A 20,228-nucleotide genomic window follows, 5' to 3' on the forward strand; every position below is an offset into this window, starting at 1 on the left:
TTTAAGAAAAGCAGTTTATATTATGGAGCAAGGTCCGATAATTAATACAAAATATTCAGAGTACAATACTCATAGTACTTTTGCTCTGAGGTATGCTGCTGATAACATTTATCATATACTGTAGGCTAAATTCTTTTAAACACACACAAACATGTTCACCATTTACAACAAGAAATAATCTAAGAACGTGTCATTTTATAATATCATCTATTTTTAATCAATAAACTGATTTGTATCAGTGCACAGCCCAGGAACATGTGTCATAGGAATGAGCAGTCTCTCTGTGTAGCAGGTAAAACACATTTTCAGTGGCAAATATATATTTTCCTCTGCATTCCCTGTAGGAAGACTGTAGGCAATCTGTTAATAGGCTACAGTTTCTGGTTCCACAAATTCCTGAAGGAGGCTTTTTTTCTTACAAACGTTTACTTTAACTTCAAGAAGGTATACCAGTGCCCCTAGAATCTTGGTAAATTCACAATTAATCCCTCACAACTCACAGTTACTCTACGGAAGAAAATGCTTTTGACCTTGGCTGAAGTCAGGATCATGATTATGTTTTTTACCAAGAGGGAAAGCAGAAACAAATGGCAAAGCAGCAAGTTTGAGGCTGAAGCAGCAGAGGGCACTGTCTTGAGCAATAATACTTTATTGTCATTAGGTTTATACCACTGTTCTTTTGCACTGCTGTGTTTTTAGTTGTTGTTCAGTTTGTTGGCCGCTGTGAATACTTCAGCTAATCGTTAATCTAATCATCACGTATAATGCAAATAAATAATAATAAAAACATAAAATCAGAATGAACTTGCTTGATTTCTACTGTTTTCTGCTTTGTCATTAGAATTAAGTGATTGGAAAAAAAAGTTCACAGATGCACATGAAAACAAAAAATGAATAATAATCCTTGCATTTCTACAGTTCTATGATGTATTTAATCGCAAAGGACCCAAAAGCACCTCAAATTTTGGGCACAATTTATGCAGCCTTTTTTCCACATTTTGTATCACTATTGTTATGAATAGGTTGGAATCTCTGATCTTTAACTCATCTCACATCCTGTGTCAAAATCAGATATCCTTCAACTCGAAACATGTGCTGTCAGAGTAATCTTTGGCACTCTGAGCCCCACTGTGCCAGTAGTGCAACTCGTATCGTCTGGAGGAGTGATGGAGCTGGCAAGTCACAGGGGTTGCTGATGTAGGACAAACATTCTGGCCAATTCAGTCCACTCCAACTGAGTCTAAACTATTTTACCCTGCTGCTTTGGGAACCCCCAAAACAAGTCCTTGAACGAGGGTCCATGGGTTTAACACCTCAGTAGCCTCAGAAATACATTCTACTGTAAAACATGTTGACATAGTTTCAACAGTACTACCATAATATACATGGGTGTTCATGCATCTTTGTGAAAAAGAAATGAATAGCATACAGTATGTATACATTGATTTCATACTAATTCCACAGGAGATTATGCATCATTTCATATGTAATTAAATACATAATGGACACTTATTGTAGAAACTTACTGATCCATGTACTTTAAACTCAGTGCTAGGCAACTGGAATTATAGACCACAACTGTTATGCATTTCTACATTGAACTGAACAAATGAATCACAATAAAAATATGCCCTTTCTACAATTCATTCTTGCAAAGCAGTAGTTTCAAATATGGCAAAAGGATACCTACTACTGGGCTGTGGGACAGAACACACAGTAGGGCTTAATTTTTTTAAGTGGCAGACTTTTTATGAGTGTGAAAATGAATGGCTTATGGATAACACTATTGAAAAAAAAACTCATTAACTCCAGTCACTGCACAATAATTAAAGAGTACAAAAAACATCCAAATTAGGTTTACCAATATCCGTATAACTCTGGAGCTATGGCACTTAAAAGAACTCACATGTGAGCCCATACAGAGAGAGCATGCAATTCCGAATGACTTACAATACATAATTATGGGTTTGGAATAGGCTTCAATGTGCTTTACTTTTGGAATCATAGAACCATGTGTCTCTGGTTATCTCACCACAATTACTTACAAATTCCCTTAGGCTGATTTATTAAATACATTTCAATAACAAATTCATTCCCAACAACTGGCTGCTCCTTGACCTGGGTTATTTGTTAAACCACTCTAATTTGAAAAACGCTGTCCATTTACAAATTTCTTCAGTCTGAGATTAGTGGTAATTATGAATCCACACTGAAAGGTTTGAAACGTGCCCTTCTGAACCAAACATTTGGAGACCACAAATCAAGCGTGGCTTGATCAAATCGTGACACGAGTTTCTTCACTCTTTCCATGGATATAATTTAAGTTGCTGGGCAGCACCAACAAACTAATGTTGTTTCCCATATATATGGTGAGAGTTTCATGTAATAATATTAAATTAATATATTGCGTTCTGGTCTAAACTGAAAACATGTGCTTAAAATGTAATATAACAAATATCCCCACTGGTCTTTTAAATACTGCTATAACTTTTATAAAAGTAGTTCAGGCATTAGTGGTACATTTTCATGAATATTTTATGCAATGCAATGACAATGTATAAAAATAAATTCACTAATTTGTCATAACACGGGTCTATTGAAAGGATTGCAAATAAACTGACGAATTGTTTTACTACTTTCCAACCGATGTGTATTTTTAGAGATCTCTGAAATTTCAGACAAGGCCAAACATACCCTCTAGAGACTACTGTTATTTAAATTGCATGTAATTATGATGTGCTTAAACTGAATTATAGTATCGTTTTACATTTCCCTTTGTCTGACAAGTGCAGACTAAAATTCACGTCTCCAGATGAAATGTGTAAATCAGGCAAAAGTCTATGCTTTGATTTTTTTTCTTCCATGTATCTTATTTGTGAATCTTTTGATTTTCTGCACAACATTCAAGAGTAGGTTATGTACAGTCTTCATCTGCAGAAGCCATAGGTCTATTGCCAAATTTTCTCCTATGGCAACAGATGGAAGGGACAGCAACTGATGAAACTTTTAGGTTCTGGAAAACTGCCTATTGACTCTTTTCTTCCTATTGATGCGTCTTCCTACCCTGTTTACTACACAATATTTAATGTCCATTGTTTTCTGAGAAAGATTTTAAAAAATGTACAGTATGTGCCTGAAAGCCAACTATTTCGAAAGAGATTCTAACAGCACACATTTGTTCCACAAACTCAAAATTTATGCATTGCACACTACACAAAAACATTTTTATTTTGAAATTTTGCATGTGAATTTTGCCTAACCCATTGCCTCCACTTCCTGCTTTCCCTATAATGCCATTTTCCAATTCCATCTCACTGCCACCACAATCTTACATGCAAGAAAGTCTTCCAGTATAGGAGAAAATTCATCTTTTCATGCAGGGCACCCAGTGAGCAGATGTTTCTGCCAAACTACAGAATCCATTAGAACAACATTTAGCTAAATAAACCAGTTCTGAAATGGCCTCTCTATTCATTTACTCAGAAGCTGTGCTGCACTGCACAATTCCTGTCAGAGGCAGTTTTCATCTGTTTGTCTACAGCTCCTGCTAATGTAGTACACATGCGAATACAAACATAACATGCGACTGCACTTTCATTTCAGAGTGTGAAAGTTGAGTAAATTTAGATTTTTATCTTCTTTGTGCTATGTGATTTATTAAACCTATTTTTTTTACAAAACTATTGTACACTGGGGTAAAAGAAGGCAATTAACAAGACAAAGATAATCTTAAACCAATTTCATTTACTACATGAGGATCTTGTATCCATTCCGATTGGTCTAGAGTAGCTTACTTTGGTGTAGTCACATTCAACGTGCATATAGTTTAACCATTGATCGCAATGAGGCAGTTCAATCTTGGAATGTGGAAAATGTGATAATCAAGTATTATTTCAATTAAGTGAATTAAGCTGATTTAAACCCTCTGCTCTATCACCTGGACTTAAATCAGCACTACTTTGTCATCATCTCAAACGTTCAGTGCTATGTTATTTCAGAAGACTCTTTAATTTTTGCTTTATTCGATTTTAACATATACATTATGTCAAAACCATTGGAAAGCTAGCTGACAGAGAACCTCGAAGAAAGGACATCAAGCATCACTTAGTGCTTGCTGTTCAAAGTAGACCCTTCTGGATATTTCTCATTTACTTTTAATGTAACGCTGTCACCCAAATTGCTCTTCAGGTGGTCACAGCCTTGCAACACTCGACAATTTGATCATGTTTTTAAATTATGCTTTTAATGAGTTTAAAAAATGCCTGTTTGATAAATGGTTTATTCAATGAAACAATTGTCATTAATAGAAGCTGTTAAGTTCAAAATTCAGCAAGGAGCCTGCAGTGTCTGACTTTTTAACTACCTTACAAAATTATCTGAATCTTGTTTTGCACGACAAGTAACATCTAAGATGTAACAATCTCATATGTTATTAATTAGGAACATGCTATTCCATAACTCAAAATGTGCAGACAGCTGCACATATTTCCTAATAAATGTCCTTATTTTTCCAAATATATATTTGTTTCTTTTTCATTCTTCATGAACAGTAGCTAGCATTTGTAATTTGATGCACTAAAATAACAATAATGTTATGGCATCGTGGCTGCTAGCCGAGATGTGACTTCATCTTCTGAGGCATTAGCAGTCACAGAGGAGAGCTGGTGCAGAAGGTTAACCACAGGCTTTCACACATAATGGCTCTGACAAAAGCCTATCTTGTATGTTTCACAAGATATAGTTAAGATTTTACAGAGAGCAGTCAAATTATCACAACCAGAAATAATTATTTTAGTGTCTAAATGATTTAAATTTAGTCTTTTAAATGACAGATGGCTTTCAATCCTGTTAGCTTGAAGACTATTTTTAAATTCAGAAGTAAATACAATTGCTGGAAAACATCCTTAGTGCCGGTCTATATATCATTTATCATTGTACAGGAAAGATAAGAGATTCCTGAACTTCAAAATAAACATATATTTGTTCTTGTGTTATACATTACATTGATAAAATATGAGTGCGTTTTATACCACTCTTTGATTGCTGTTGATTATCCAAGTCAACAATACATGTACATACTGCATAGATAGTAGCAGACATCTTGCTGTGCATAACACTGTCCAGATAAGTGATTCTACCAGGAAAATTTTAAAGGATTTGGTCAGGGATACCCCACATATGCTCAGTGATATTCGTGTACAGTAGTTAATTTATCCAGAGCAGAACTCTGGTAACCACACTGAGGGGGCAGGATTGTGGGCAGCTTGATGATTACAGCTGGGGCTCTGTGAAGAAAATGCAAACTACTGTCCAAAAATGTCCCAGAGAGATTTCTACACATCTATGCCAATGTCCATTTGTCCAAAATGGGTAGCATTTTACAGCCCTGTAATGGGTGTGCTATTTAGTTGGTATATAAAAGAATAGTTTTGAGAAAAAGCATGCAGAAGAAATGTAATTATGTTGCCACTAATACTCATGTTTAAGACTGCTTTTCAAGAAAGGCACAGCTCAGAATCTTGCATTTTACATGCTCTTCGAGTAGTAATGAGATTATACAACAGTCTGTAACCTTTTCAGAACCTCAAAATTAAATGGCAAACAACTGTTATTCTGAGAATGGAAATGTGGCTGTTATTTGATACTGTAAATGGGTAAACTTTTTCATTTCAGCCAAGTATTAACATTTTTATGTATTCCACATTCTGCTCTTATACAATTTGGCATGTTATAAAGATTATTTGTTCTATAAGGCAAAAATGAATGCTTTTTATCAACACTATTTACTGTTTGGGGGACAAATAGCTGTTATTCTTGTCACAGGAGACAAATGTATTTGAAATTCATCATTATATGGTTTTGATAGGTTTGCTTGCTCATACGTTAGAACAGTATGATGAAAAATCAAAACCATGAAGGCAGTGAGTATAGAAAAATGTACTAAATATATAACCCAATTACCACAGCTTACAGTCTGAATAACTAGCAGACAGTTAGCACTTGTGAGCTGCATATTCTTCATTCAATAAGAATCCCAGTCTCCGAGTGTCCCATACAAAAATGTATGATGTGCATTTCTAGATAACCATTATTTTTGTGTTTTGTGTGTGCACGGACATGGGCACGGGCTAAGAAATTACAGTATACCAGGTTATCACCTTTAAACTAAAGGCACATTTAGTAGGACATTTAAAAGCTTCCATTTAGAAACAGAAATTAGTTTGCCATTGGTAGTGCATTAACTTCTGAAAAAGCGCAAAATGCAGAAATAAAGTATCATTAGGACCATTACCTCATATTCTTGGGAGAATTTCAAGTTGTCATTAGCTTTCAGCCTCTCTATGTGATCAGCAAGCTCCATGATGGGGATAGGAGGGTGGCTGGCCATACCTGTCAAAACAGACAAGAAAGATGTTTTGAATGATCAATGTAGCTTATCAAGGTAGCATAAATTGACAGTTATTAATTAGAAGCAGCATGTGTGTAAAGTAGCAATGAGAAGGTGAATCTTGTTAGGCAGACTGTTTGCTTCATCAAAGCAGGGCATGCTCACAGGATATGAATACAGAAGCCAATGAAAGTCACCAAGCATACTTCCAAAAGCTTACATTCCTAGTGTAAAAGAAAATGTTATTTGTACTATGCTGCAGAAAGGTTAGCATGACAAAAAAGTACATAAAAAGTTAGGCCCGATGTCGACATCTGCTTTGAATAATGACATGTTACAGTGTGTCATTTCACACTTCTCCTCCTGCAATGGATGAACATGAACACAGTGTAGATTAGATGGTGTGAGATTAACTAAGGTGCCTAAAGAGAAGAAGATAAGGTTTCGACACCAAAAAAGAGAAAAGTGACATATGCATAAACAAGATCAACTAACTTGACGAATGGAGGTTACCAGGGTAACCGGAGACACCTGAACCTGAAAAGGAAATGTTGGTATAAATAAAAGGTTGTATATTTTTGCAGTAATGTGGTGGACAATTTCAAAATAAACTTAAAAACAACAACAAAAGAAAATCAACAACAGCAGAAAATCAGGCCATGTAAACATACTAACTTAGGACTGCTGGTATGATTATATACTTAAGATATAAATCTAGCCACTCTGTCGCAGAGATTAGTAACACAGACACTGACATGCTAAATGTTTCTTAGTACATCATACAATTCCATGCATTTGCACATACTGCTGCAAAACGGACCACACAACCGGACCTGGCAAAAATGTTTTCACTAGTAGCAGATTGTAGAGTGAGAGGGGTATTGAGGGAAAAACAAAATCAACAAAATGTAATTCTGGGGTTACTTCAGCTAATGAGACATTTAAGGGTCCCTCATCTGAACCCCAACCTTAATTTCTACAATCCACTTCAGATGTAAACATCTTTGTCCATTTCAATGCAAAGGTATGTGGAGCCACAAGCTTTAGTCTACCAGCTGCAAAGAAAAAAAATAAAACTTTTTAGGAGAAAACAGATATTGAACCGCTTAGCACTGAAAGCCATTTACTGGGTTGCTAAGGTGGTGCTGTATGGAGGTGTACAAGTTGTGAGTTGAGAAGGGCTGTTTTTTTTTTGTCTTTAAAGCAGCTGGCAAGACCTCTACTCAGGGCACCTCAGAGCCACTGTGAGAGCACAATGGGGAAATAAGGGTGCTCGAACTGGAAACCAGAAATTTCAGGTTTTGAACAGCAAGATGGTGAGCACAGTGTTTCATTAGTGTTTCATGGGTTCATTTTTTCACTTCCTTGATCATCCATGTGTGAGGGCACACTACACTTCACTTCTGCTACTTACCAATAACATAAGTAGCTATTAACTAATGGAGAACAGGGGCCCTTTATACTGAAGAGACACGAGTGTCTGGCATTAAAGCAGTTAAGATCTATCTCTGGCTGAGTTCAGTGACATTGCCATTCGAAGCGGCCCTATCCAAACATCAAGCACCCTTAAGAGCAAAATGTGTGTGAGGAAGCCTGACCGTAATTTCCAGCCGGGCCAGCTTACAAGATGGAGGTGGTCTAATGTAACACCTATGCGGTGCTTGAAATGAGACAATATAAGAGAGACAAAGATGTTTAGACCTTTTTGAGCGAGGCGAGGGAGAGAGCTATTATCATATAAGGACCGAGCAGCAGCTTGGCTAGAGAGGGAGGACACAGAGCCAATCAGGGAGGTGTATGGAACTGAAACACTGGTCGAGGCTGTGAAAAGGGAAAGCCAGGTGGAAACGGTCATTAGGTGTTAGTAAGAGCTCCGCAGTCTCAAGATTGTAAATGCTGCCCTTTAAACCTTATTGAAAAGTTCTGAAAATACATAGCTTGAGAGCCTTAGTAGAGCTTCACAAATTAAACATAAAGTTGGGAAAATATAGACGGTTTACATAAAAACTTGAATTTAGGGACATATATATAAAATGTGCCTGTATACGGTGTGCTAGTTTTGCCACTATGTAAAAATGACAATGTCAGCAAGCATTCTTATGACACTTCTGCTGTATCTTGGCTGATATGTAGCTTATGGTTTAGAGTAATGTTGCCTTTCATACTCCATGAAAATGTTGCAAAAACAAATGTGGAATTTGCTGCAGTCAAATTGTCAGAGCAAATTAATTTATTAACAAAAATCCTACGAGAACTGATGTTTCCAAGTGGATGAATTGAAATAGGAACTTATCAGAGAGCAAGTTTAGTTTTATTGACCAGACATCTTCTGAGTTAGTTTTAGCTGGCTGTTGTTAGGATTTACACACTAAAGGTGGCCAGGATGTTTGTCCGCTTGGTGTTCAATGGCTCCTGAGGCTCACTGGGCACCTGTGAGCTTGTAGTGACAGTGTCAGATGCACTATGCTCCTCCAATTGGTGCTAACTCTCCATTTGGGCGCTATGGAGCTGACAGCCTGTTAAAAGGTGGTTGCATTTCATAGGTGGGCATATTAGGAGACTGTGCACACATAGAATCCCATTCTCCTTGTTTGGCATAGGAGCTGTAAAAATAATGTAATTGTTGATAAACCACTGACAATTCCAGATTGGGTGGGCAAGAAATTATAACTGGAGTATATAACGTCCATAGAGTTAGTGCATTACAGAGCAAGTTAAGAAAGTAAGAAAGGCAAAAACACTGTATGTGTGGGCATGGTTTCCTAAACTGTGTCTTTATTAGGATTAATTATTTTTATGCTCACCAGAGTAACAAAATAAATGTCAAAATAACTTTCAAATAGGGTTTTGGACCACAATAAATGCTACAGTTTTTTTTTTAAAGTGATTTAGACCTTTGGATTGTTTGGTCTGTTGGAATCTTCAAAATATAGGATTTGATTATAGTGGTAGGCAACATAATTTTTATGTAACTATTTGCAAATTCTTTCCATTTCTATAAATATAAATAATTCTACAGTAATATAAATAATTCCATAAAGTAATGGAGGTTTTCTGTGTGTACAGACCGCTCGAATCCAGAATATAAATTAATTTAATTGCAGCGCAGAGAGCCTTAAATTAAATCAAAACTTCAACTTATCCACCAATTCCAAATTACAAAACATTTGATGGTGACATTGTGTGTCAGAAGCTTGTTCTTTCTGCTCTGCTGACAGATGCCATCAAGTACTGGGGTTATGATTTGCCATTGGCGACTGCATCAAAGTTGTGATTTAAAAATTGATATATAGTTAATTAAATCTAGACAGTTTCTAGAATAATTTATTCATACAGCTCTGAAATAAAGCATTTTAGTAGCACTGTTTAGCACAAAAAATAGGAGGTATAAAAAATATGTAATATGAACACAACTATTGTAACAGTAAAAATGAATTCGGGGGGGGGTCATGTTATCCGTTAGAATCTATGATCCAGTTTTATATTAAACAGACCCATTGATAAAAGTCTAGAGAAGTGGTTCTCAAGCTTTGAAACACAATTCCCCCCATTCAGCTACCACAAAACCTATTTGTGAACTTAATATTGCATCAATGAATAGTAGTTATAACTTTAAAAAAATAGTGAATCAGATTAAAGGTAGCACAGTCCAAATTCTCATCTGAACGTTAGCCTCCAACATTATCAATGTAAACTCTAATGCTGCATATCTGCCACAAGTTTTGAAATTCTTCAGCTTTTGTGGAAGACAGAGCACAACGATCACTGAAAATCCAGTCCATACACAGCCTACATTTTTTTTAGTTAGCTGTATATAAAAAGCTCTCACGCCACCCTTTAGATTATTATATGCCCCCCTAATGGAGTGTACCGGTTGAGAGCCCATGGACAAGAAAATGGCCACAATTTTCAGACCAGTATCTGCCAGCATATGGCACCATTCTGTCACAACATTTCAGTAAAGAATGCTTGATTGACAGCTGTATGGCCTCACATGGTACTTTAAAACAGTGAGGTTTAAGCAAGAACTGCCAGAAAAAAAAAACACTTTTGTAGCATCACCCAGTACTGTACAATGGCTCAGTGGTGACCAACCCGAATCCTGCATCTTCAGAGCTCCTCTCCAATCTCAGTCAGTTCTCTATACATTGATCACCTATTGTTTAGACCTAAAAAGAAAGCCAGCAGATGCACTGGTCACCCAGGCCTGGGCCTAGGCCTGGGGTTGGATGCCGCTGACTTAAAGTAGTCTTTGACCTAATCTTTGAAAACATTGAAGAGGGAACTGCAATCTTTTTCAAACCTGTGCAGGAAAGCTTATGCATTGTTACATTTGTAAACCATATGGGGTAAAGACTGTTATACTACCACAATCATAGTTTATACTGGGAGAACAAAGCCAAAACCAGAGGAAATCCTTTCTTCCACCTCCTCCATTGGACCACAAAGTGTGCACAGAAATTCACTACATCAGCCATTTCAGAGCTCAACTTTTGATCCTTCATGAAATCCTAGGGCATGTGGTTCTTTTAAATGCAAAGTAAAACTCCACTTCTGGCCTATTTTTTGACTGCTGACAGTGTTCCTTTTAGCCACAGATTAGTTTATATTTTATGTTTTTCTCTCACTTCTTTTTACTTGTCCTTTAGTCTAATGACCCTTTATACTGCCTTCATGTACTTAATCACTAAAAATAAATGTCTATTCAACACGGTAGTAGTCAAAAGTCATGTATATTGAAAGGCAGTCACCTATTTACTTACCTCACCGATTGTTAGTAAGTGCAAGTGCTGGCCATATTAAGAGCACATGCAAATGTCCAGAGATGGGAGTCAATCAAATTGTCTGGGTGTGCTTTTCAAACTTATTTGTATGTTAATATATACAGTATATACAGTATAACAACTGCAATATATATCTGCTCTATGAACAGTCAAGAGAAAAGCTCTTAATGCATTTCTGTGTAATTGTGGGTTTTTCAAAATTTGTTGTGATAAAACTGAAAACTTTTTTTGGTCACATATGAAAATGAATGGACACATAAGCTTAAATATATTTTGTTTTCAAATTTCTACTTACATATTTGTGAATTTGATCATATGCCAAAACTATGACTTTTGCATATTCTCTTTAAAACCCAAGCATGCCTGTTCAAACGTGTATTTAGTATGTATAACCTGAACATACTGTATACACACATATAGCACATATGAACACAAATATACTTAGAAAAAAAGACTTCACTTAGCATTTTATGTTTGCAGAAAGTTATTCTAATTCAATAGTGTTGTTCTCATGTTTTTGTCCCAGAAAACTTCTTTCAATGACTCCTTTCTGCAGAAACCTGTATCTCTCTTTTGTCTGTTGAACGCAAATTTATTTGTCTGTACCACAGACAATATTTTAGAAAGTCCATTGTGACTCAGCTGAGCTGACGACAAGGATCCTGACCAGAACAAATGAATGTTTAACATCTGTGCACCTACCAGGTGTCTGGAAATTGAGGCGCCTCAGTTCTACTGGATCTGTGGGATGATGGGATGGTATCTCCTTGCTGTTAGGAAGGCTACTCTTTCTAGACTCAGATTCAGCCCTTTTCCTGAAATAACAAGAAATACGTACATCAAAAATAATCAATAGAAAAAGAATATGGAGTGAGTGCTACTGCACTGTGAGATTATCCTTAATGCAATTAAATTTATCACTTACTGTGAACTCTACCTTCAACGTAAAACAAAACACCAAGGCACTACATTAAGATTAAGTCAGAAATGGACTAGAGGTACTGCTTCAACCTAAATTAAGATACACAGGCACAGCTCCAAATCAGCGCCTACCCAAGTGGTGTATGTGACTGTGTGAGCAGTTAAAGCTCAGGATTAGATGGAAATTTTCTGGAATGAAAAGACTATAAGATCATACTTTTCCAGCGAGTATCCCAGAGTGTATTGACTTGTATGTAACTGAATCTATTTTTTTTATTACAATGAGATTCTTCTGAGATTCTTATGATTAACTAGTGGCATTGTACAGCTGGTACACAACCTAAACTGAAGTATCATGAAAGCCAGGAAGATAACTGCAATCAAAATATTAGGATTAATAGAATAATAAAAGAATAGAAGTCAAGAATTTGCTTAATGTTTTTACTAATAGCATCATTTTGAATAATGGAATTTAAAGCTTGCAGTGGAAGCAATAATGATCTCCTGTATAGAGATTTGGACAGCTAGGGTACATGCCAAAATAACCTATTAACAAATATTCAACTGAATTCTATGAATTATACTGACAAATGCACTTTGGATTATTACATATTTTCTGTTGAAATTCTAAAGTAGTCACTAAACTCTATTCACTATTGCTTGAAGTACTTCTAAGCATATGGTATAAGTTAAATTTCTAATTTAACATGATGTACTTCTACTAAATCTTCTTTTTTATGGATTAAATCCATCTGAATTCAAAACAACTGCCTGAAAAATATTAAAACATATGCTGCACATTACTGCATTTCTGACCTTCCTTAAGATTATCTGATATGCTGCTTAAAGAGATGAGAAAATGTCCATTCAATAATGACTGAAGGCTGAAATACACAAGAGTCAAGTACAAATATTATAATGTGTGGATAAAATAGAGTCAGGCTAGAGGCAAAAGACTTTCCATAAAAAAAACCCATCATCTAGATCTTAAAAAAAACGGGACAATACGGTAAAGATACAATGAGAGACGTTTATTTCTAAGAAGTACTGATTACACACCCCTTCCAACTGACTCCAGAAAATTATCAATGTGCACTATCACAGCTAATGCAACACAATTAAACAAAAGCTTTCCATAAGCCATGCAATGAGGAACTGCAACATAAAGAATGAGATGGAACAAAGTGGCCAAACATGTCATGGATGTTGAAGAACATCCCTAATCCAATGATAAACTCATGCTGTTTTACCCATTCCAAAACACATGTCTTTAGAGTTAAGGAGACAGAGCAGTCGCTCAGACAAAGACTCTGTGCCACAATCAATTTCCGCCCTGAGTAAAATGCCTTCTTGTGGGCACTGATCAGGTCCGATCAGGACAGGCTTGATATGGGGCTCTGGATTAACAGTGGAACAGAAAAATGAAATGCTTGGACTCTTAAGGTGGGAAAGCTATGCAAATGTGTAAAAGGGGTACAGTACCGGTATACTGATTGTTCCCTGCCAGACAGTAAATTTGATTGTGATGTCATACTGTTGAGAAAATATACCTATATGTGATATATTAGCATTAGCATAAGCATGCCATTTTTGTATAGATTTAAAAGGGAGTGGGGGTAATAGGGAAGCACATCTTTCTTTGCTTAAGACATGCACTTCCTATAGTAACTTTAATGCAGGCAAGGCAAATCATAATCTGTTCTCTTCAGTGTGGTGAAAAGTGCAGAGAAGCAGAAGGGGTCAATTTAACTGACATAAACACGCATACATCAGACATATCCAAATACGCACAGCTATTGTTTGACTTAATTATGTACAGTATAATATTCATTGGCACACCAAATGGAACTCATATTGGCATTGGCTGGCTTTAGCTGTAACAACAATAGCCTGCATTTCACTCGAAGCTCTACTGTACATCAACTAAATGGACCCCCTTCTGTTCATACAGTTGAGGCAAAAGATACAAGTTACATAATGATCAATGAAGGATGGGAATATAATAAACTACAAACTATGTCATTGCATAAAACTCAGTCACTATTAATAGTATTTTCATCGGACATACAAATGTATATTGTATAATCAGGATAAAATCGTAAAAATAAAAAACTTCTTAAGCTACTTTGCTACTTCTTTTTCACGGGTTTAATAAGATTCGCCATTTCTAATGACAGGAAATGTGAATAAATTTACTATAAATAATATAAAAGTAAAAAATAAATTGCATTTTATTTAATCTTGTTGCATATGCTGGTATGTACTCTGTACTTATATCCTGTATTGCTTGCTTTTTTCAGCATTAAAAATTAATAGTGGTACTGTGGCAAAGATCGATGATGCATTCTCAAAGCTTTAAAAACTATCAACATCACACGATGACAGTAATTGCTGTCATTGTGTTGTCCTTACGACTGCAGACTGGGTTTAACTTCAGAGAAAAGATGTCTACTGTATGTAAACAAATATCTGTATGCTGTTTTTTTCACTTGCACAATTAAGCCACGGCACTGGCCTTTAGATCAATAAAATGTGATTAGCTAATGTCTTATTGTTCATATCCTTGCATCTGCTTCCAAGCAAACGCACGGGTATCTGAACATAAAGGTGCAGCTGGCACTGCTAAGACACACAGCTGAACATGGCCAACCCTGGCCCAATGCATGAAGTATTTTGTTATTCTTGCTTTCACTAGTTAGACAATAACTTTATGCTGGAGTTCTAGGTGAAAGTGTACAAAATCTCTGACTTCAGTGGTTCTGGTTACCTTTCCAAATTTAACAAGACAGATACAACTGTGGCCTTTCTCTTATCGTTGCCTCCTATTTTAGAAACCTAGAGTACATTTTAATAACAAGATGATGGAAACAACTCCTGAAAGAGGTTTAAACGAAGCATAATCTCCTGAGAGACCAGCTGACACGGAAACATTGGTGTATCTTCTGTGTGTCACTTCTTGTTCATGAGTTTTTTTTAACTCTTTTGAGAAGCTATTTACTTCCTTTTTGTTTTTGTGCCAGGACCAGCATTACAAACAGCTAAAGAAAAAAACAGGACCACAAGCATCTAACAAATACAATACATAAACAACAGAAAACCTAAATAAAATGTAAAATGGGGATGACAAACAACACTTTTAGATATAAAGACAAAAATAAGAAGGTATATAATGGATGGCAATAGGTGTGTTATCTTCTTACCTGTCTGGTTTGCTGTTCCATTTACATGCAGCATAAAGAAATAAGGCAAGGCATTAGCTGGCCAGTGCAAATAACCACTAACCATGATAGCAGTGTATTTCTATCACAGCTGCTTTGCTATCAGTGAAATTAGTAAATGGGTACCCATAAACACAGATAATGTGTTAAATCACACTGTAATGGAGAACATGACAAGGCACACAAAATGACAATGGTGTTTGCGTCATGGAAATTTCAGTTTATATGTCACGTTAGCTTTGCCTTACTACTTACATACCACCCTAAATTTCAGATCCTGTGGTAGTAGTTGAGTAAACATTAATTTCCTACCAGGTAAAGATTTTTTTTATCTTATTATAGCAATTTGTTTGACCTTATGCATTAAGTACTTCTAATTTTGATAAGGAAATGAAAAACACCAAAACATTCTCTACCCCAGCAGTTAGAACATCAGAATATGTCTGCAATTGCATAAGCACCCTTTGATACATTTTAAAGAAAATTTTCTTTAGCAACAAAAGAATCAGTGCCATCACAAACTAATACCTCCAGACTCTGGTAATGATCACCCCATTTATATATCAGTTATGTTCCCTAACACATTTGTAACATAAAATGGAAAAATAACATTACTCTAAAGTACACTCTCTCAGCACAGATCATCCAAGCACAGTATTTCATGGGAAAGCCTAATAAACCTAATAACTGAAATGTAAAGGAGTAGGTCAAGGATAGATAGAAATTGGAGTGATCAAAAGAGAAAACAAACCTCTCTATGAATAGTTATAGAGAGACGCTTCATCTGTCAAGAGACATCTAGCTGAGAAGCTTATGTCTCAAAGAAGAGACGGAAAACTTCAGCACAGCTGTGTAACACTAAACACTTTTTACCTATAGTAATACATCCTCAAACAACAGGATATACTACTATATTTCCTCCATAGGAAGTCTAAAGTTGCAACTGGGTGCAAGTCACTAACGGTGCCAGCAATCCTTGAGTTCACATATCACAATAGGATTGCTAGATACCAGCATTAAGAAACGAATAGGCACAAAACAGTATGATCACAATCCAGGAAGTTATCGATAGATGATTGCACCATATGGAAAATATCAGCACAAAAAGATTGTTTTATATGAGCCAACCAACCAGACAAAATTTTCCACAATAGGAAGAAAACAGTAAATCCTTTACAATCTGGCAATCCCAGACAATGCAAATTTAGTGCTGACTGAACACAAGGAGGTTGAGGTGATAAGGATTTGGAAATTAAAGATAAGAATGGTTCAGTGCTAACTGAAGCTCAGGAAATAATCAAGGAAATAATCAAGCAGTGATCTACAGAACACTTAAAAAAACCCTACTCTACAAAAGACATACAACAGAGCTACAAGAAGTAGCATTTTTCAGTGCAGCTTACATTGGTCACAACATTGGTTAGACACTTGTTAGACATAAAACAGATCATACCTGAGTACAGAACTAACATGATCTAATTTTCAAAGCATTCCAGAGATGGTGAAGAAATATTAAATATAGTAATATATCATATTTGTTCATTCTAGCAAAGCAATTTTCAGGACTACTTTTAGTTTAGTAATCTGCTTTTAGTCACTTTTGGTTGCAGCACTTAAACTAAGGCCATTTACTGTGTGAGATCTAGGAGAAACCCGAGGCTGTTTATTTCTGTATTAAAAGTGACATATGCCATATTGTTAAATTGTGGTATTACTGATAGACGCAAATGGGTTTTGACAGAGACTGCTTGCTTACGCTGAATAAAGAGGTTATCTCAGACAGATCAGTCCTATCTCCTTACCTCTTGTACAGGAGGATGGCAATGACAATGCAGATGATAAAGACAACAGCAAGCACTGGTCCCACCACCCAGATCAGACCTTCCTCCTCATCAATGATTGGCTGAGGATCGATGTCAGCTGACACCACCGGGTCAGAATAGGGGCTTGTCGCATACATGGTCTAGGACATCATTAAAAAAAAAGAATGTTAAAATAAATAAATGACTAAATCATGATTCAGATGGATAGCCAAAAAAACATAATCAAGAGAAAAAGAAATCATTTGTAAACCTTTGTAAATGTATGAGAACAATTGCAATATTAGATTTACAGTGCCTTCATATTTTATAGTATTAACCTTTATTTTATATCATTCCTCGCATGGTTCATGACTGCAAGGATGAGACTGTAAGTTATCATTAAAAACTCAGGAAGAATATAATAAATGCCTCAGTAATTTTTGAGGCATTAAATCATCAACCAACGCAATCACAGCATCGGTTGTGTCAAACTGAATGCGCACGAGAAAAAGAATTTCAAAAACAAGGATCAATGACAAGATTGAAGGATCAATGACAATGATAAGAATATGCACTGCGTACACAGCACTACCCTCTGTGGAGTTTTTTGAGGTAATTTAAAGGATAGTTTTGAAAATGTCTTATCTTTTAGAAAATAAAGCAATATCTAATGTCAATAAAATAGTTTACATTTATGTTTCCACTGATGAGGATTGATGAATGAAACCTCTCACATGATTTTAAGATAGTTGTTTTTTTAAAATATTCCTTTGCAAATGTGCTTAAAAACAGAAAAACAAGTCTTTTGAAATAGAATTGCATTCAGGGTAAGAAATTCAACATTTGAAACTGCTGCATCAGGTAGTTCTTTTATCAAGGACAGCTAGGCACCCTACAGTCCAGACTTACAAATGCTATAAGATGACAGCCCCCACAGAAATCCAGTATTAATGGAGGCCCTGTGATGAAACACAGCTGGAGACACTGGTGTCTTCAATAGCCTTTATGTGCATTACACTAAATGACTTCCATATTCAAAGCAAACATTCCAAATACATTAAGTACACTAAAATCCACTTAAATTGTCAATGAGAATATAACAAACTCCACCTAAATAATCTAAATAAAAAATTCCAGAGCAATGAGTAGTTTCTCATAAACTATTCTTAATTTATTTTCAATTTGTCCCGCACATACTTTTCTGATTTTGTACTGCATATCAAGCATAGGAATGCTAGATAAGTTCTTGACTTGCATTTTAAAGATTTTGCTTTAATGAGTAAGGTTCAAATTTCCTGCTGTCTGTTATCAGAAATGCTGCCTACAGTAACGATAACTGGAGCAAAGATATATGAGCTCATATGGCTTGAAAACCCACAGCTCATTATATAGAATATCCCCAAAATTTACCTAATCATCGTTCATTATCCTCAGACATCCTGAAATGTCAGAGATAAGGTTCACAGCACTTTACCGCAATTAAAGCAGCGTGAGTTATCTAGTTATACCTCTGATTAGACAAGAGTCTTCTTTTTCATAGAAATGACTGTTTCCTCAGTCGCTTGCTGCATTTGGATTTAATTGTTTTTAAACTGACTAAAATAAGGGCAGATATGTCCACAGGGCAAAACCTCTGTTTATAGCTTGCAGGTTTGTCATTTACTGGAACATTCAATTTCTAGTACCAACAAAGACTCTGGGATGCCTGAGGAGGGGAATTCTTGTCTAATGCCTTCCCGCTCAGGATTAAACAGATGTGAACATTGTTAGGTAAAGAAACTCACATTTTCAGAGATCTCCAACACAGCCAAAACAAAGAAGACATATTCTTGACCATTTAGGAGCTGCTTGTTTTCAAAGTCTCCATAGATCTTCTGGTCTCCAAGGGTGAACTCGGTGGGCAGATCTTTGAAGTAGGCAGCAATGTAGGCTTTGGGTTCCACTTGTCTCCTGAACCGAAGACTCCTGCTCGTCCTGTTAATCTCTTTCAGCAGCTAAGCAGAAAATCATACCAGGAGTCAACATAAGTGCACAGGAAAGAACATTCTTGTTCTCAGAAAACCAGGACAATCATACAAATGTCTTTTTTTATTTTTTTACTGTCAACTAGAAGTAATGAAGTGCACAGGCTAAAAAAAAAACTACAAAAAAGGAGTTTCATTTTTTTTATTTTTCCTTTACTTCACTTATTTATATATTTACTTATTTTCATTTTGATATAATCATAGGGATGTGTGCCTCAGGGAAACTACTTGAAAATTAGGTATTTTCATATCAAGAGTCTCCTGGGGAGATATTACTAAAAGCAATTTCAACTGCTCTCATCCACAGAAGTGCATAATTTCAATGAACAACACAGGTATAAAATACGACTGAACTAATGAAAAAAAAAACAAGAGGATGAATATATGAATGATTAAGCAATAAACAACAGAAAGCTATTTATCAATCTATTAAAAATCACATTTTTCCATATCAAAACAGTTTATCAAACTACAAACAAATTAATTTTTGGTACTAAGATTTCCAAGAAAAATAACAGTTAATCCTCATGATTTCAGTGACCAAGGTTACTTACTGAGCCAAAACCAAATAAACAAATGCTCTCTATCAAACACAATCTGGACGAAGTACTGTAGTGCTACTTTTTCTGAAGTAAAGCCTCTAACTTTATTTATTTGATGACAGCACCCCTAAGCAGACAGCTGTAAAGTATTTACATTTTTAAGTCTTGACGTGCCATGAAAGATAAGAGAGCACACTCCTGGCCAAAATGAAACAGTGGCAGTAGATTCTTCCCACTGCTCTACAACATATTCTGGCCCTGACCTTTGTTGAGCAATACTGTTAACTTTCAGTAAACAGGCTTGAATTGTGTGTCTTCACTCTCAATTTCTTCTTCAGGCCTAATGCATACTAAGCCAATCTAAGGACACCAAATGCATTCCATGTGCAACTTAAGCCAGATCTGATTCCAGGTCATCAGAGCCAAAAGGTGCCAGAGGCTGTTAAATGTGCCACCTGGTCCCCTTTATTACACATCTTCTGTATGTGACATACACCATTGCTCTCCCGGGGAAATCCTCACCAGGCAAACTCTGTCACATCATGTTAT

General features: G+C 36.0%; 1 protein-coding gene across 42 annotated transcripts in view; it reads right to left on the bottom strand.

Moving 5' to 3' along the window:
* The window catches only part of LOC148677633 (receptor-type tyrosine-protein phosphatase delta-like), a 656,126-nt gene that overhangs the window by 32,022 nt on the left and 603,876 nt on the right, over nt 1-20,228 (bottom strand). For 27 of the 42 annotated variants that reach the window (XM_088606136.1, XM_088606233.1, XM_088607477.1 and 24 more), the window contains 6 exons: nt 18,898-19,107; nt 17,114-17,274; nt 15,294-15,305; nt 11,875-11,987; nt 6,884-6,925; nt 6,293-6,390 (listed from right to left, as the gene is read on the bottom strand). In XM_088606136.1, coding sequence (XP_088462262.1) covers nt 6,293-6,390; nt 6,884-6,925; nt 11,875-11,987; nt 15,294-15,305; nt 17,114-17,274; nt 18,898-19,107 — 636 coding nt within the window. The remainder of the gene's footprint in view (nt 1-6,292; nt 6,391-6,883; nt 6,926-11,874; nt 11,988-15,293; nt 15,306-17,113; nt 17,275-18,897; nt 19,108-20,228) is intronic. The other 15 variants (XM_088607361.1, XM_088607269.1, XM_088607958.1 and 12 more) reach the window with 3 other exon arrangements.

This window comes from Lepisosteus platostomus, chromosome 1 (assembly GCF_059453375.1).
Source record: "Lepisosteus platostomus isolate fLepPlt1 chromosome 1, fLepPlt1.hap1, whole genome shotgun sequence".
NCBI classification, from domain to species: Eukaryota; Metazoa; Chordata; class Actinopteri; order Semionotiformes; family Lepisosteidae; genus Lepisosteus; species Lepisosteus platostomus.